The sequence below is a fragment of the Helianthus annuus genome, chromosome 2 (assembly GCF_002127325.2).
Source record: "Helianthus annuus cultivar XRQ/B chromosome 2, HanXRQr2.0-SUNRISE, whole genome shotgun sequence".
Taxonomy (NCBI): Eukaryota; Viridiplantae; Streptophyta; class Magnoliopsida; order Asterales; family Asteraceae; genus Helianthus; species Helianthus annuus.
The window spans coordinates 60,520,757-60,534,746 of NC_035434.2; the positions used below are offsets into that span (position 1 = coordinate 60,520,757).

Consider the following 13,990-nt stretch of genomic DNA (forward strand, 5'->3'; position numbering starts at 1 on the left):
TCGTGTTTTTAAACCCTTTGGGTAAAAGATGGTCACACTTCAAGAAATACAAATCACTAAATGACCATTTTTTAGCTTTTCCTCATATAGGTTCACGTGAAGTGTACAATAACATCGACACGTTACACATCTCAACAATTTCCCATCCACGCAACACACGATAACCTTTTCTTACCCAATATTGCGACTAGCTTTTGAGATATGTGGCCGCGACAACGCACTAAAATTCGAGCTAAAAAGTAAACGGTACAAACAATTTAACAAAAAGTAACACATAGAGAGTTGATGCCAAGTCTAAAGTTAAACGATGAGGATGAATGCAGAAGCCTAAACTAGAACCCTAAAAGTTACAAAAAGAACTACATATGTTTAGAATCCTACTAAATGATGAACAATAGGTTAGCTAAGGCAACTACTAAACTCCAGCCGCCTGGGTACCAAGAATCCGATCTCGGCGTTCTACATATTCCAACGGAAACCAACCCGCCTTCCCTTCACATTCGCCTTCAGCCCAACCATTGGTTGACACCTGGCCACATAATAAAAGTTAAGAATGACAAATTAGATTTGCAGTTCACTACCAATGATCTCTAGATCAAGTGGTGGAGGGTTTGCATTTCTCTTGAGAGATGCAGGTTCGACTCCCACTTGGTGCAGAGTGAGGCACTGGTGGGCAATGATAGGAGACCCAGGGAAACCTGGGTTGGATCCTTGAGCCAAACGGGTTTTACCGGTAATTTCACTGTCGTGCCTACGGGCGGGTGGGTTACCGGGTTTTCCCCGGAATTGGTGGTGGACTCGGGTTACTCTTGGAGTACTCCGTTTGTCCAGTGGGTGCCCCGAGAGTGCTCGGGATTGAGTTTGTTGGCCGTTCAAAAAAAAAAAAGATTTGCAGTTCACTACTCAAAATGATATAGTTTTTGTTTCTCTCAAAAAATGAATTTATTCATATTAATCTTAAAATTATAAAGTAGCATAAGAAACTTTTTTGGACCTTTCGAACAACAACGTAGTCCCCAACCGTTAAACTCAGCTCAGCATCCGACTCTGCTTCATATGGATGTATGACCTATGGTTCAAAAAATTATGACAGTTAATTAAGCCATCATTTTCAAACTAAACATTCCTGAAATTGATTGCATACCTCTGCAAGAAAGTAGTCCATATTATCTGTAGAGTTGCCGTTTCTTTGAGGAGCAGATACACTATTCTTGGATTCATCTTCAGGTGGCAAAACCGCTGCTGCTGTCGGAGTAGCGTCAATCCTTTGACGTTCTTGCAACATCTAAAAACACGACACCGCCATATGAATGGGTTAATTCGGATTATGATGTCTAAAAGTCAAAAATGTAACTAAAAGAGGAAATAGGGTCAAAATCGCGAAACGGTATACTTTCATGCATAGCTAAATCCTCCGAAAATCATATTAGTAAAAAGAATAAAATGCCAAAATGGTCCCTGAGCTTAGGTCACTTTAGCCCAAAAACGAAACCTTTTGAATATGGGTCCCTGAGGTTTCAATTTTGATGCCATTTTCATCCAAAAGGTAAACTGGGTCAGAATTTTCTGTTAACCTTCATCTTTTTTGTCGTGTTCCTCATTTTAATTTAGTTATAAAGGGATAAAAAGACAATTCTACCCTTCATTAAAATGAGGAACACGGCAAAAAAGGTGGAGGTTAAGAGAAAATTCTGACCTAGTTTGCTTTTTGGATGAAAGTGGCATCAAAAATGAAACATCAGGGACCAGATTCAAAAGGTTTCATTTTTGGACTAAAGTGGCAAAAGTGACCTAAACTCAGGGACCATTTTGGCATTTTACTCTAGTAAAAATATATATATTATTACTGAAGTATGATAATTTTTGTAATCATATTTAACATACTGGTTTGTTATTAAAAAAAAACAAATCAATGCCGGTTGTGATCAGACATTTCAACCCATTACCCAACCCACCCCACCACCCGATCCGTCATTTTTGGCATTTTAGTAAATAGGAGTGTTCATTCAATAAATCGGACTAGAAGAAACCAAAATTTAAATTCAGTTATTGGATTTTCAAATCGAGTTAGCATCCCCAAATTCGGTTTTCAAATTCGAATTTGCAATTTTCGAAACGATTTTAGATTTTTACCATGTATTTGAATTCAAATTAGGAAAAAAATCACATATTTTTTTCTTTAATTTTCACAATGCGGTTTATTCAAACCGACAACAATTTGAACCGAATTCGAATTGGTTTTTCGAATTTAAACAATTTCAAATTCGAATAACCCTAAAACCGACCGGATGAACACCCCTACTAATAACGAGCCTGTTCTTCCTTTTTCATGTTAGAATGAGTGTCGGGTGTAACAGATACCTCGTCCTCGAGTCGATCAAGTATATGAACAACTTTCTCATAGTGATGCTTCTCTGCTTCAACCTTCAATAACGATAAAATATTCAACGCAACATTTCAAATTTAATTATCCCAAATAACTTTACATAAACAAAAAACATTAAGAATGAAGTAACAACGGGCATATGTAATGCGTAGTTTACCATGGTTATGAGGCGTTGAAGCGTTAACCTCTGTTGTTGAGCTTCCACAGCTGACATGGTAGCAACGGCTTCTTTACCCAATATATTCATGCTTGATTTTAGCTCCTGAAGTCTAGCTTGTGCAGCTTCGAATTTTGACACGTTATCAGGATTCCCGTCGGATTCCTTCACTTTGGCCTGCCTTCTTGCAACTTCAATCACCTATTGAGATTCCACAAGAATTAGCTAGGGCTGCAAATGAACCGAACATTCAGCGACCAGTTCGTTAACCGTTCGGCGGGAACGCTTGTTTATGTTTGTTCGGTAACATGTTCGTTTATGCTTGTTTGTGTTCGATAGTTCGCTAGCGTTTTTTAGTTTTGAAATTTCATTTAAATACTTTAAAATTCCGACAAATACAATATTTAATAAGCATCAGTGTATTATATATTCTGTTCATGAACGCTTGTTTGTGTTCATTTGTTCCCATTGTGTTCATGAACATTAGACTGTGTTCATGGACGTTTGTTTGTGTTCGTTGCCTTAAATTAACGAACGAACACTTACACGTTCATTTCCTTCACGAACATAAAATCACGTTCGGTAAGTGTTCATGAACACATATATTTCCTTATCAAACGTACACGAACAAGACCGTGTTTGTGTTCATTCGGTTCGTTTGCAGCCCTAAGAATTACCGTTAGGATTAGAGGTGGCTGATCAAAATTAACCCTTTTAGTCCAAAATTAAATAATAAATATAGAGGACCGCTCAATACACAACCAATTTTAAGTTAAAAAAACCGCATAAATACATGTACCTGTTGCTTTAAATGTGACATAAGATGGCTATGTAATCGCATAGCCGCCTTTTTTTTCTACAAGTGCTTACGCGGTTCTCAACTTAAAATTGGTTATGTATTGAACCCGCATGTGTGTGTGTGTGTGTGTGTGTTAGTATTTAAGATTAAGTTATATTAACCTGAGATTCAGCTTCTTGTCTGACTCTGTCATATCTTTGAGCATGACGTCGAGCATCCTCCAAAGGAGCTCCAACAACCATAGCTCTTAAAGGTTCCGCAACCTATAGTTGAAGAGATTATTATTTAACTTTGTGACTATATAAGATGACAAATGACTATATAAAATAAGTTTTTTATTAGACGGTGAAAGTACTATTTACCTGTGTGCCAAGGGCTTTCAAGAGATTTTCTCTTTCCTTTTCGATATCCATACGAGCACTACTGTAACTCATTGCTGCTTTGGACAGAGCATTACCACTGGTGCATGTGTTCTCCGCACCATATTTCCTGCTGTCTTCAGATAGTTTAGTACCTACGGGCAAAAGTGCACACACAAACAGTTACTGACATTACAATAAATTCTGAAGGTAGTTTACGCAATAGCTAGCTTACCGATTTCAACTTGCTTTGATCCAACTACAATAAAACCCTCGACACCACGGACAATGTCACGTTGAAAGTGCTGGTAGGAAAACAAGAAATTGCATATAGGGTGAAAAATAACAACAATAATTAAAATATATAAAAGCACAAAGTAACAGATTCAAACGTAGGAAACCTTGGCAGCTCGGGTAGATATGTAAAGCTTTTCAAGCTTTTGATGCTGCTGTAATTCGATTTCATTGGCTAGTAAATCTTCTGAACCTCCAAGCCCACCAGCAAATTGTTTGAGAACAGCCTACCATATATGACAACAAGTGGAAAAATGTTAGCAAACAGGAAATCAATAAATCGACACAAAAAAAAAAATTATGAAAACCGGCACAGTTTACAAGCTGGAATTTTAATTACCTATATGAAAAACTATATTTTAAGGTCAAAAAAATCGAAGGAAAAGAACAAATAATTTGTCAAGTAACTCGTAACCATTTTTTGGAGTTTGTAACCTCCATGTCCAAATATGTTTTAAATTTTCAGAGAGAAAATTTTATGTATCTCGTAATGCTATATACACAAAGTTCAATGAGCATTTTGAAGGCCACATGCCCAGTGCAAGTTATGTTTTACCTAATCTTATTGGTTAGCAGGGTATAGGTGGGATTAGTGCGTTTTACCGATAACAGGTACTTAAAGTCAATTGTAAAAAGAAAGTGCAATGACCGTAGACTAAACTCTTAACTGTACTGATCAAGATCATGGTCAAATGTCATTTTGTAAACAGTAAACCCATAGTTATTAAAGGCGTTAGGCGCACTCAAGGCGCATAGGCCTCGCCTGTGGCCTAGGTGCAAAGCACAAAAAAAGCTAGCGCCTGGGAAAAATAAAGCGCATAATGAAATAAAATTAAAAATATATTATGTATTAGAAAAAGTAAAACTATTCTTCAAACAAAATACCTTAATCATCTATTTAGTACCAAAAGTTCTAAAATATTAGTGTAGAAAAGTAGTTTTCCATGTATAAAAGTAGAAATCTGGCTAAAATCTTGTCGGAATTTAGAGAATTTGGCCGGAAACTCTTCGGAATCTAGGAATCTCGCCGGAATGTGCGCCTGAACCATCATCTGGAGAATTAAAGCGCAGCTTCTTCTACTTAAAGCGCAACTGCCTCACCTCGCCTGAAAAATGAGCCTAGGCGCAAGAGGCGATGGCTTTTAACAACTATGAGTAAACCTATAACAATAATTTCGGAGCTTGAAATTCAGAATCGTACTTTGATGTGGGATGAGACGTCACATTGTTTCCCATTAGGACGAGATACTACACAACGCTAACTATGTAAAATTGATCATACAACTTTTGAGTGTTTCGTGCACTACCACCATGACCGATTAGCTAGCAATTGATCATTTTCCCGTCTCAAGTCTTGGCGTAAACCATGCGTGGAACTGTAAAATGTAAATCGTTTCCAAAATACAAACTTCACTTTATTTTCTAGCATAGTTATTAAAGGTGTGAGGCGCACTCAAGGCGATTTGTTGGGCCTGGGGGCGCTCGCTTTAATAACTATGTTTTCTAGCACAAATGCAATATGACATTTTTTGGAGCAAATGGAACCTTGATCTAAAACAGACATGCCTCGTATAGTTGTGAGTCAAAGTTAGGGTGGTCCGTAGAGGTTTATATGTAAAAACAACCTACAAAATGAAGAAGTAATGAAAGGTTTACTTGATTATTAGGTATGTATGTAAAACATATGAGATATATGCAGGCAGCATTTGGTTGCAAATAAAGCTTATTTAGTTGTGCATAGAGGCGGTCGCAGCGAATAAAGTAGCTACAATTTCAGTTCATAAAACGAAGACATGCTACGAGACGACACACTAAACATGACCTCTAGAACAGATTATTACAAACTCCATAGGCAGCACAATATTTAGCAAAGCAAATCAACACTCAACAAAACTCAAACTAAAGACACAAATTATCCTTCCATTCCATTCCATTCCACAAATAAAAAGAAGGTAAATTATGAATTGGGATCTTGAATTTGAAGATGAAAAGTAAGTAATAAGCTGGTAAACCTAGGCTAGAACAATTGGTAAATATAATAGGATAGTGAAGAATGAAGAGTGTTTGTGATGGATTTGGAAGAATGAAGAAGAGACCTGCTGTTGTCTGGCGACCTGTTCTCTGAGCTTGAGAGCTTGTTTTCGTATGGCGTCCATGGTTTGGTGTACGTTGTGATTGGAATTTGGGGATGCTTTTTGAATTCAGGCTTCTCAACAAACTCAGACTAGTGAATGTTGGTTTCGATATTTTAAGAGTTAGTCAAAAGGTTTCATTTATTTTCGGAAAGTTTTATTGTTGACATTTTATTTTACTGTGTTAACTTAATCTATTTTTCTTTTGTTAACGAGAATCGCAATTTAGTCATTTTATATGTAATTCTGTGAACTAGAAGGACAATTCGGCCATATAAAATGACCGAATTGCATTTCTCGTTAACATAAATAATGAATAAAGTTAACCCAATAGACTAAAATGGCAACGTAAAACCTTTTTGAGCCCACAAGTAAAAAATTAAACATTTGGATTAAACTGTCAAAATAGGCCCAAATCATTGACTAAAATGACATTTAACTCGTAAATAAATATATGCTTTTAGTTCTATTTCTGGAAATTCACATTCCACCCTGATATTTATCTAATATTCTTTTATAAAATTATTTAATTTAAAAAATTATATCTAACTCTCTATCTTACTCACAAGCACTTATTTTATTGTTTTTTTTTCTTTTGTCTTACACACCCACAATAAAAATATATAGGGTTGAATAAGAGCCTCTAAATATACATGTATACTTTAGTTTCAAGTTTGGGATATTTTGTCATTTTACTCCAAATGTTTCATTTTTTGTAGGTCCAAAAAAGTTTCATCGTTGTCATTTTAGTCCACTGGGTTAACTTCATCCATTTTCCTGTTAACATGAAGCACAATTCGGTCATTTTATATGTAATTATGTGAACTGGAGGGGCAATTGAGCCATATAAAATGACCAAATTGCATTTCTCGTTAACATAAATAATGGATGAAGTTAACCCGGTGAATTAAAATGGCAACAATGAAACCTTTTTGAACCCACGAATGAAAAATTAAACATTTAAATTAAACTATCAAAATAGCTCAAACCATAGACTAAAATGACATTTAACTCATAAATAAATATATATGCTTTTAGTTCTTATTTCTGGAAATTCACATTCCGCCTTAATATTTATCTAAAATTCTTTTATAAAATTATTTAATTTAAAATAATCTTTATATCTAACTCTCTATCTTACTCACAAGCACTTATTTTATTATTTTTTTTCTTTTGTCTTACACACTCACAATAAAAATATAGAGGGTTAAATAAGAGCCTCGAAATATACATGTATACTTTAGTTTCAATAAAATTTTCTCGATATAAAGATTCTAGTGTATTGGTATTTTCTTTAAATTATATAAAATATATTATTATAGAGACTCCATTGTGAATGTTTTTCTTTGTCTATATAACTTAAATAAAAAACTTACTTTTCTTTAGAATTTATTTATATTTAAAAAATTTGTGATTCTCTATCTATATCTTTATCTTACTCACATACACATATTATTGATTTTTTTTCTCTTTCTCATAAACCCACATAAATTATATAAAGATACATATTAACACTACAAATATAGTTGGTTATTCTTTATTCTCTAAAACTTATCTCTAAAATAGAGAACGAGATGTGGAGGCGTTTTAGTTATTCTCTATTTTTTTCTTTATACTTTAGAGAAAGTTGGGGTTTAGAGAATGGGATGTGAATGCTCTAAACCTGCGGGTTATGACAGGTGGCAAATATGGTGCATTCACTACTAAAAACAAATGAGAGAACCAAAAAAATGATAGTTGTAATATGATCAAACAGGATATTAGAAAACAACAAATCTATAATATGTTTGTTTGTGCTCGACGTATCGGTACTGGTTTGGCGTATCAGTACTGGTTCGATTTTCAGTTCATCATGGTATAACAAACGAAAAAAATCTAAAAAAGGATGTCTTGATTATTGTTAAATGAAATAAAAAGTTAAAAGGTTATATAAGAAAATAATTTAGTTAGATGATAAATCAAAAGATGATTTAAAAAAAGTAGTAACTATTATTTGGTTTAGTTTAAGTTTAATAATAAAAGTATAAAGAAACAAAAAGTTTTAAAAAGATGGTTAATGTAAAAACAATAAGAATAACGAAGGGGAAGGTCTAGAATCCACTCTGGCTGAAAGCTCCTTGCATATTATCTGCGAACAAAGAAACATCATTAGTCTTAATGCAGGAGGTGGCCTCCCGCATTTGGACTCTGGTGCGAGAATAAGTTAAGGGTTCTCGAGAGTTAATAAGCTTAAGAGAATAAGAAAGTATAGTTTTAGAGAGAGAGAGAGAGAGTAGTGGAAGGAATACCTTAGGAGTTGTGAGGAGACTCCTTTATATAGGCAGGGTTCTCAACCTTTAGGGAAGCCTCCTCGATAGCTCATCTTCTACATGGGGTAAGTCTTATCCTCTGAGGTGTTGCTTGTGCGGGCTGCCTTACCTCTTTGTTGAAAGTTTGAATTGTGAGTCTCAATGTTACTTTTGCACACTTTTGGATAAAGTTTCATAAGTTTGACTTTGCAGCCTCGGGACTTGTTGAGTGTACAGTAACTGAGCTTCCAGCTATTGGTCATCTGTGTGACTGCTTCCATCTCTGCTGAGTGGGAGTTTCCGGGTACCCACGTTATCCCCCCCCCCCCAGTCATAAGTATCTATGGTGTAAGCATATGTGCTTGTGACTCGGTGAATTCTTGTTTTGGGGGCTTAGTTGATTTGGAATACCTATTCCTTCTGTTTTTTTTTAACAGAATTATTTGGGGTCCTGCGGAGGAGCTATAGGCCCCTTTGTCTAGTTTGATGTTATGGCATATTTGTCCTAGCAACTTTCGTTGGTGATACTAGAAGCTGATAGGTAAATATGAGGAAACTAGAAACTAGGAGCAATTTTCCACCTAGTCTGGTAGCTAGAAGCTTGTTGCTAGAAGCTACTAGCTTAGAGGTGTACAAGTGTAGAAATTGTTTTCTAAAAAGTCCCTTTCTTTTATCTGTGTACCTTCGTTGTGCTTTTCTACGCAGGCCACGTACACATGCAAGTTGCATTGGATAGCTGGGACTTGAGTAATGGGACGTTGCAGCAGGGTAGGGGATCATTACCTTGGCCTTCCATCTGTCAGCAATTTTAATCCCCACCTTCCACCAGTCAGCGGTTTTAATCCCCATCTTCCACCGTTGATTGGCGTGCTTAGATAGTAACAATAAAATTGATACAGAACACAACCGAGTTTTAAGGATAAAACACTAATACTAACTACATACATTCTGGGCAAGCGTACCTATCAGTATATAGTATAGCCTAGGTAAGTACCCAAGTATCAATTTGTGGACACCACAATCTACTAGTACTGAATCTGGTACTTAATATTCAATCGATGAACTAAGAAAATTAATACTTAAGATCTAACAACCTGAATTACTGAGAATTACTACCAAGAGTTAAGAATGTATAACCATCCTAGACTTGAATCAACAAAGACTACTTCGATTGATGATGGACAATCTTGCTAAACCACTCCAAGACTTAACTTGCCTATGGCTATGGCGTATAAAGTGCTAAAATAGACTAGGGTTGCGTAAGGTTAGTCTTATCAAACTAGGGTTAAGGCTATAGATACGCATTTAGACCTATTTCAATAAAGCTAGTGATAGTACAAATTCTTATGATTTGACGTTTCTAGCCTAGTGCTCAAGGCGGTTAACGAACCGAGCGAATTACAACTACAAGGTGAGGCATCTAGAAAACCTAATTAGTTTCTAGACTCTTTTAATCGAATCCTTCCCATAAGCAGCATATATGTCTAACCAATTATGACGATTAGCTATCTATTATCGATTAAGTATCAAGCCCTAGGCTAATGGATGTCAATATACCCTAGAGATAGCAAGTATTGAATCTAACATGCATAACCTCATAGAAAGACCAATATCACCACACAACTAACATCATAACCAATTTCAAATACACACATATGCATCTCAAGAACTTTACCATACTACACTACTAAAATCATACAAGTAGGAAATCTATCATCAATCATAAACAATCATTGTATCATCTCATATGGAAAGTTAAAACTAAGTTTAGCCAAACATGACAAACAAATTCAACATCAAAATCAAATTCATCATCATTACAGAAAGTTTAAAGACTAGAAACTGTAAAGAATAACCCAGAGTAATATATGCATTTGTAACAAAAATTCATCGATTAGAAAGACATGAAAAGTAGTCAACACTTCTTGTATTTAAGATGTACGTGTTGGGCCTGGGGTGTGACAAATGGAAAATAACCGGTGATTCCATACAATCTAATCACTATGTTTATTTACATAATCACATGCATTTAGCGTAATTTAATTACGTAACTATGTCGTTTATTAGATAACAGTGTTAGGACAAGAAAACAATGATAAAACATATGTTGGTTTTCGTCGTATTTCGAAACCAATCAAACAATGTCCTAAAAGTGTTGGTAGAAAGTGCTGCGTGCACTATTCATGGTTACACTATTCATGCCAGCAAACCGTGAAAACGGAACGAAACAATGAAAAATGACACATGGATAACATAACTGAGTCCATTTACATGAGAAAACACTAATGTGAAAACATATCTTGCAATAACACAAGACTTTCCGGTACAATTCCCTAATCGCTAAATCGTTCGTTTCACTAAAAATATAACATTTTTAACTCGGCCGTATTAATAATTTAGCATTTCTGGGACTTCGGAACTATGACAAATGATAACAACCATATGAAAACAATACGAGGATGATAATGGGGTGTCTGAAACATAAGCTTTCGGCGCCGCGTTGCAACCCCCACAACAAGTCCGTTTTTGAATCAACAAGCTATTAAATAATATTTCCGACGCCAAAACAACTAAAAAGAAGACATGGCGAACTAGTTAAGCTTATTTCGGGACTCGAAATCACTTCATGCATCACTTGACGGCGGAATAACAACTTGCGACAAAACTTCGTCGATACGACGCAAAAGTGTCGTTAACTAGCCGACGACCAAACGGAAGGGATCTAAAGTATCGAAATACAATTTCTACTAGTTTAGTGAACTAGTTAAGGTCAATTAACAATCTGAATCCCTAATTACCCCTTAATGGTGTAATTAACCCCTAATCACAATACTTTAAATAATTACCAAAATATCTAAAGTTATAACAATTTTTATAAAAAAAATTACATAATACCCCCCCCCCAGTCAATCTCGGTCAACAAGTGGGTCCCACCCACTTGATCTTGGGTGAATTGTTGCAAGATTTTGAGCATGGTGTGATGGTAGTTGTTGAAAATTATAACATACACCATTCCTTATACCACATTAAAAGACCTCATCAATATCATTAAATTCCAACACCAAATCAAAACTTCAAAAACCTTTCTTGGTGCTTCTTTGTTCACGGCAACCTTAGACTAGAGGGTATGGAGAGCCCCATCCTCAAGAGGATGGGCCGCCACGTCACTGCCACGTAGGAAGGGCTTGAGGGTGATGGAACTAGGGGTGGGGGATGAACCTCTATATATATATATATATATATATATATATATATATATATATATATATATATATATATATTGTTGATGCACGGAATGTCTGTTGACTGCGTCTACAAGAAGTCAAGGTCGAAATTGGTCAACAGGGGGTCAAACTGTAAATATTATGTAAAATAGAAGTAGGTTCGCTTTTCTGTACATGTTGCATAGTGGTCCGCTCATAGGGAATTATTGTGGTCCGCTTATGTGTCAAATTGTAACAGGTCCGCTTATATGGCCTGTCATATAAGCGAACCAGGATGTCTATATATAGGGTGGTCATCCGAGCGGACCTTAGATGTGTGTTGGTGCTCTGGAGCGAAACTCTGTCAAAATTTCATCAGAAAGCAATAAAAGCAAAGGAGATTAATAGGACAAGCTGTTGTAACCTTGCGTATTCTGATTCCGCCTTTATATGTGAGGATGAGCTACTCTGACTGACTTTTCGGGTCAAAGAACGGTCCAACAAGTGGTATCAGAGCTCAGGACGAGGAGTTCATACTACTGCAGCTTATATCTGCAGAAATCTCTATCTTCTACTCACTTTCTCTCATACTTTTTCGGTTTTTAGTGGTTCCTACAGTTGAAATTGTCTGAAATTTGAGTATAACGTGTAAAACACACTAATAACAAACCCTAGAAAGTTTTAGAGTGAAATTCGGACTAAAAATGGTTAAAACCGGCTAAAAACAGTGGTTCGCTTTTTCGAACAACAGGTCCGCTCTTTCGTACATTAGGGGTTGGGTTCGCTCATAATTACCTGTCTGGTTCGCTCTTTCGGACAATTTTACTAGTAGATCCGCTCATTCAGATAGTTACAGGTCCGCGTATTTGAACATATATGGATACCGGTTCGCTCGAACGAACAATTCTGGTTCGCTCATATTGACATTGACTGGTCCGCTCGAACGGACATAATTGGGTTCGCTTTTTAGTACAGTTTCTGGTCCGCTTAAACGGACACTGTTGGTTCGCTTATTTGAATCTTACTGGTCCGCTTATCTGTCAATCACAGATTGATCCGCTTATTTGTCCTGTGTTTCAAAAATTTTGAAAAATCTTTCTAAGTGTTGATTAATTTTTCAGGTACAATCAAAATGGATGATATTTTCATGAATCCGTTCAGCGACATGTACGCATTCACGGGAGGTTCTGGAAACAACGATACGTCTTCAAGCAATACGAATGAGGATACACCTAAAGATAAAAAGAAAGAAGCTTGGGAGTCGGAGAGTGCATTTGGTACATTTAACAAGCCTCCTAAGCTGATGGCTATAGAAGATTACAGCAGGTGGGCAACAAAGTTCGAAGACTGGTTGATGGCATTCGCCTTTCCAAGCTGGAAAAGTACGAAAACTGGATATGCTAATGGAAAGAAGAATGGCGAAGCATTGAGATCAGCTGAAGAAATTGAAGGATTTGCAGCCGAGCAAAAGTGTGTGGCATTATTGTTTTAGTCGGTGCGGGAAGATATCATTTCGTTGATAGACTACTCCAATGCTAAAGATTTATGGGAAAAACTCAACAAAAAGTGTCTAGGGAGTAATGAGATTGTAAAAAATAAAACGAAACTTCTTAGAAAAGAGTTTGACATGTTTAGTTGTCTTAAGAATGAATCGGTGTGCAAAATGATTGAACGGTTCGGTCATCTAAAGCTGGAGCTTGCACGACATAAAATCACTTATTCAGATGAAGAACTTGTTGACAAGTTATTTAATTCATTACCTGATGATATGGATTGGAGGTACTATGCACTGATGTTGAAGAACATTATTGCTCCGGAAAATCTGACTCCAGACGTGGTAATTGAAAGACTTGAGAGTCATGAGCTAGAGCTGAAAAAGACATACAAAGTCAATCACTCATCTTATCAGCAGAATCTGGATTTATACTATCCAAAAAGCTTGATGCCGAAAGCTACTTCTCCGAAAACTGCATTTTCTGCTGAGAATGTTTCTTCAGTAAACAAAGAAAGTCAAAGCAGTTCAAACAGTGGAAGTCACAGTGGTTATCACAGTGGATCTACGTTTTCTGCAAATGGTTCTGATGCGAAATTTTCGTGCAACATCGCGATAGATTTGAAGAACGCACAGAATTTTGATGAGGAGTCGGCTAAGCAACAGATGGTTTTCTTGGCATCTGTATTGGAATCTTATGAAGGGTTGGTGGCTGGTAAGATCGGGAATACAAATCTGACAAAAGAAGATTACAATCAGATAAACCCCGAAGAAATGGAACTGATCGACATCCGTTGGGCAATGGCTAGTGCAGTTCGACGTGCACAACGCTTCATGGAGATTACTGGGAGAAAAACGATCGGTGGTCCGTCTACAAAGT

At 36.3% G+C, this 13,990-nt stretch overlaps 1 protein-coding gene across 1 annotated transcript; it reads right to left on the reverse strand.

The window, feature by feature from the left end:
- Positions 1-204: 204 nt before the first annotated feature.
- Positions 205-6,230, reverse strand: LOC110916495 (SH3 domain-containing protein 2). Its single transcript, XM_022161217.2, has 10 exons — positions 6,092-6,230; positions 4,103-4,222; positions 3,937-4,006; positions 3,705-3,856; positions 3,504-3,605; positions 2,544-2,744; positions 2,362-2,424; positions 1,145-1,285; positions 995-1,069; positions 205-529 (listed from the first exon to the last, which is right to left on the reverse strand). Exons 1-10 carry the CDS (start codon positions 6,149-6,151, stop codon positions 416-418), a joined length of 1,098 nt encoding a protein of 365 aa, XP_022016909.1. The 5' UTR covers positions 6,152-6,230; the 3' UTR covers positions 205-415.
- Between the last annotated feature and the right edge of the window lie 7,760 nt (positions 6,231-13,990).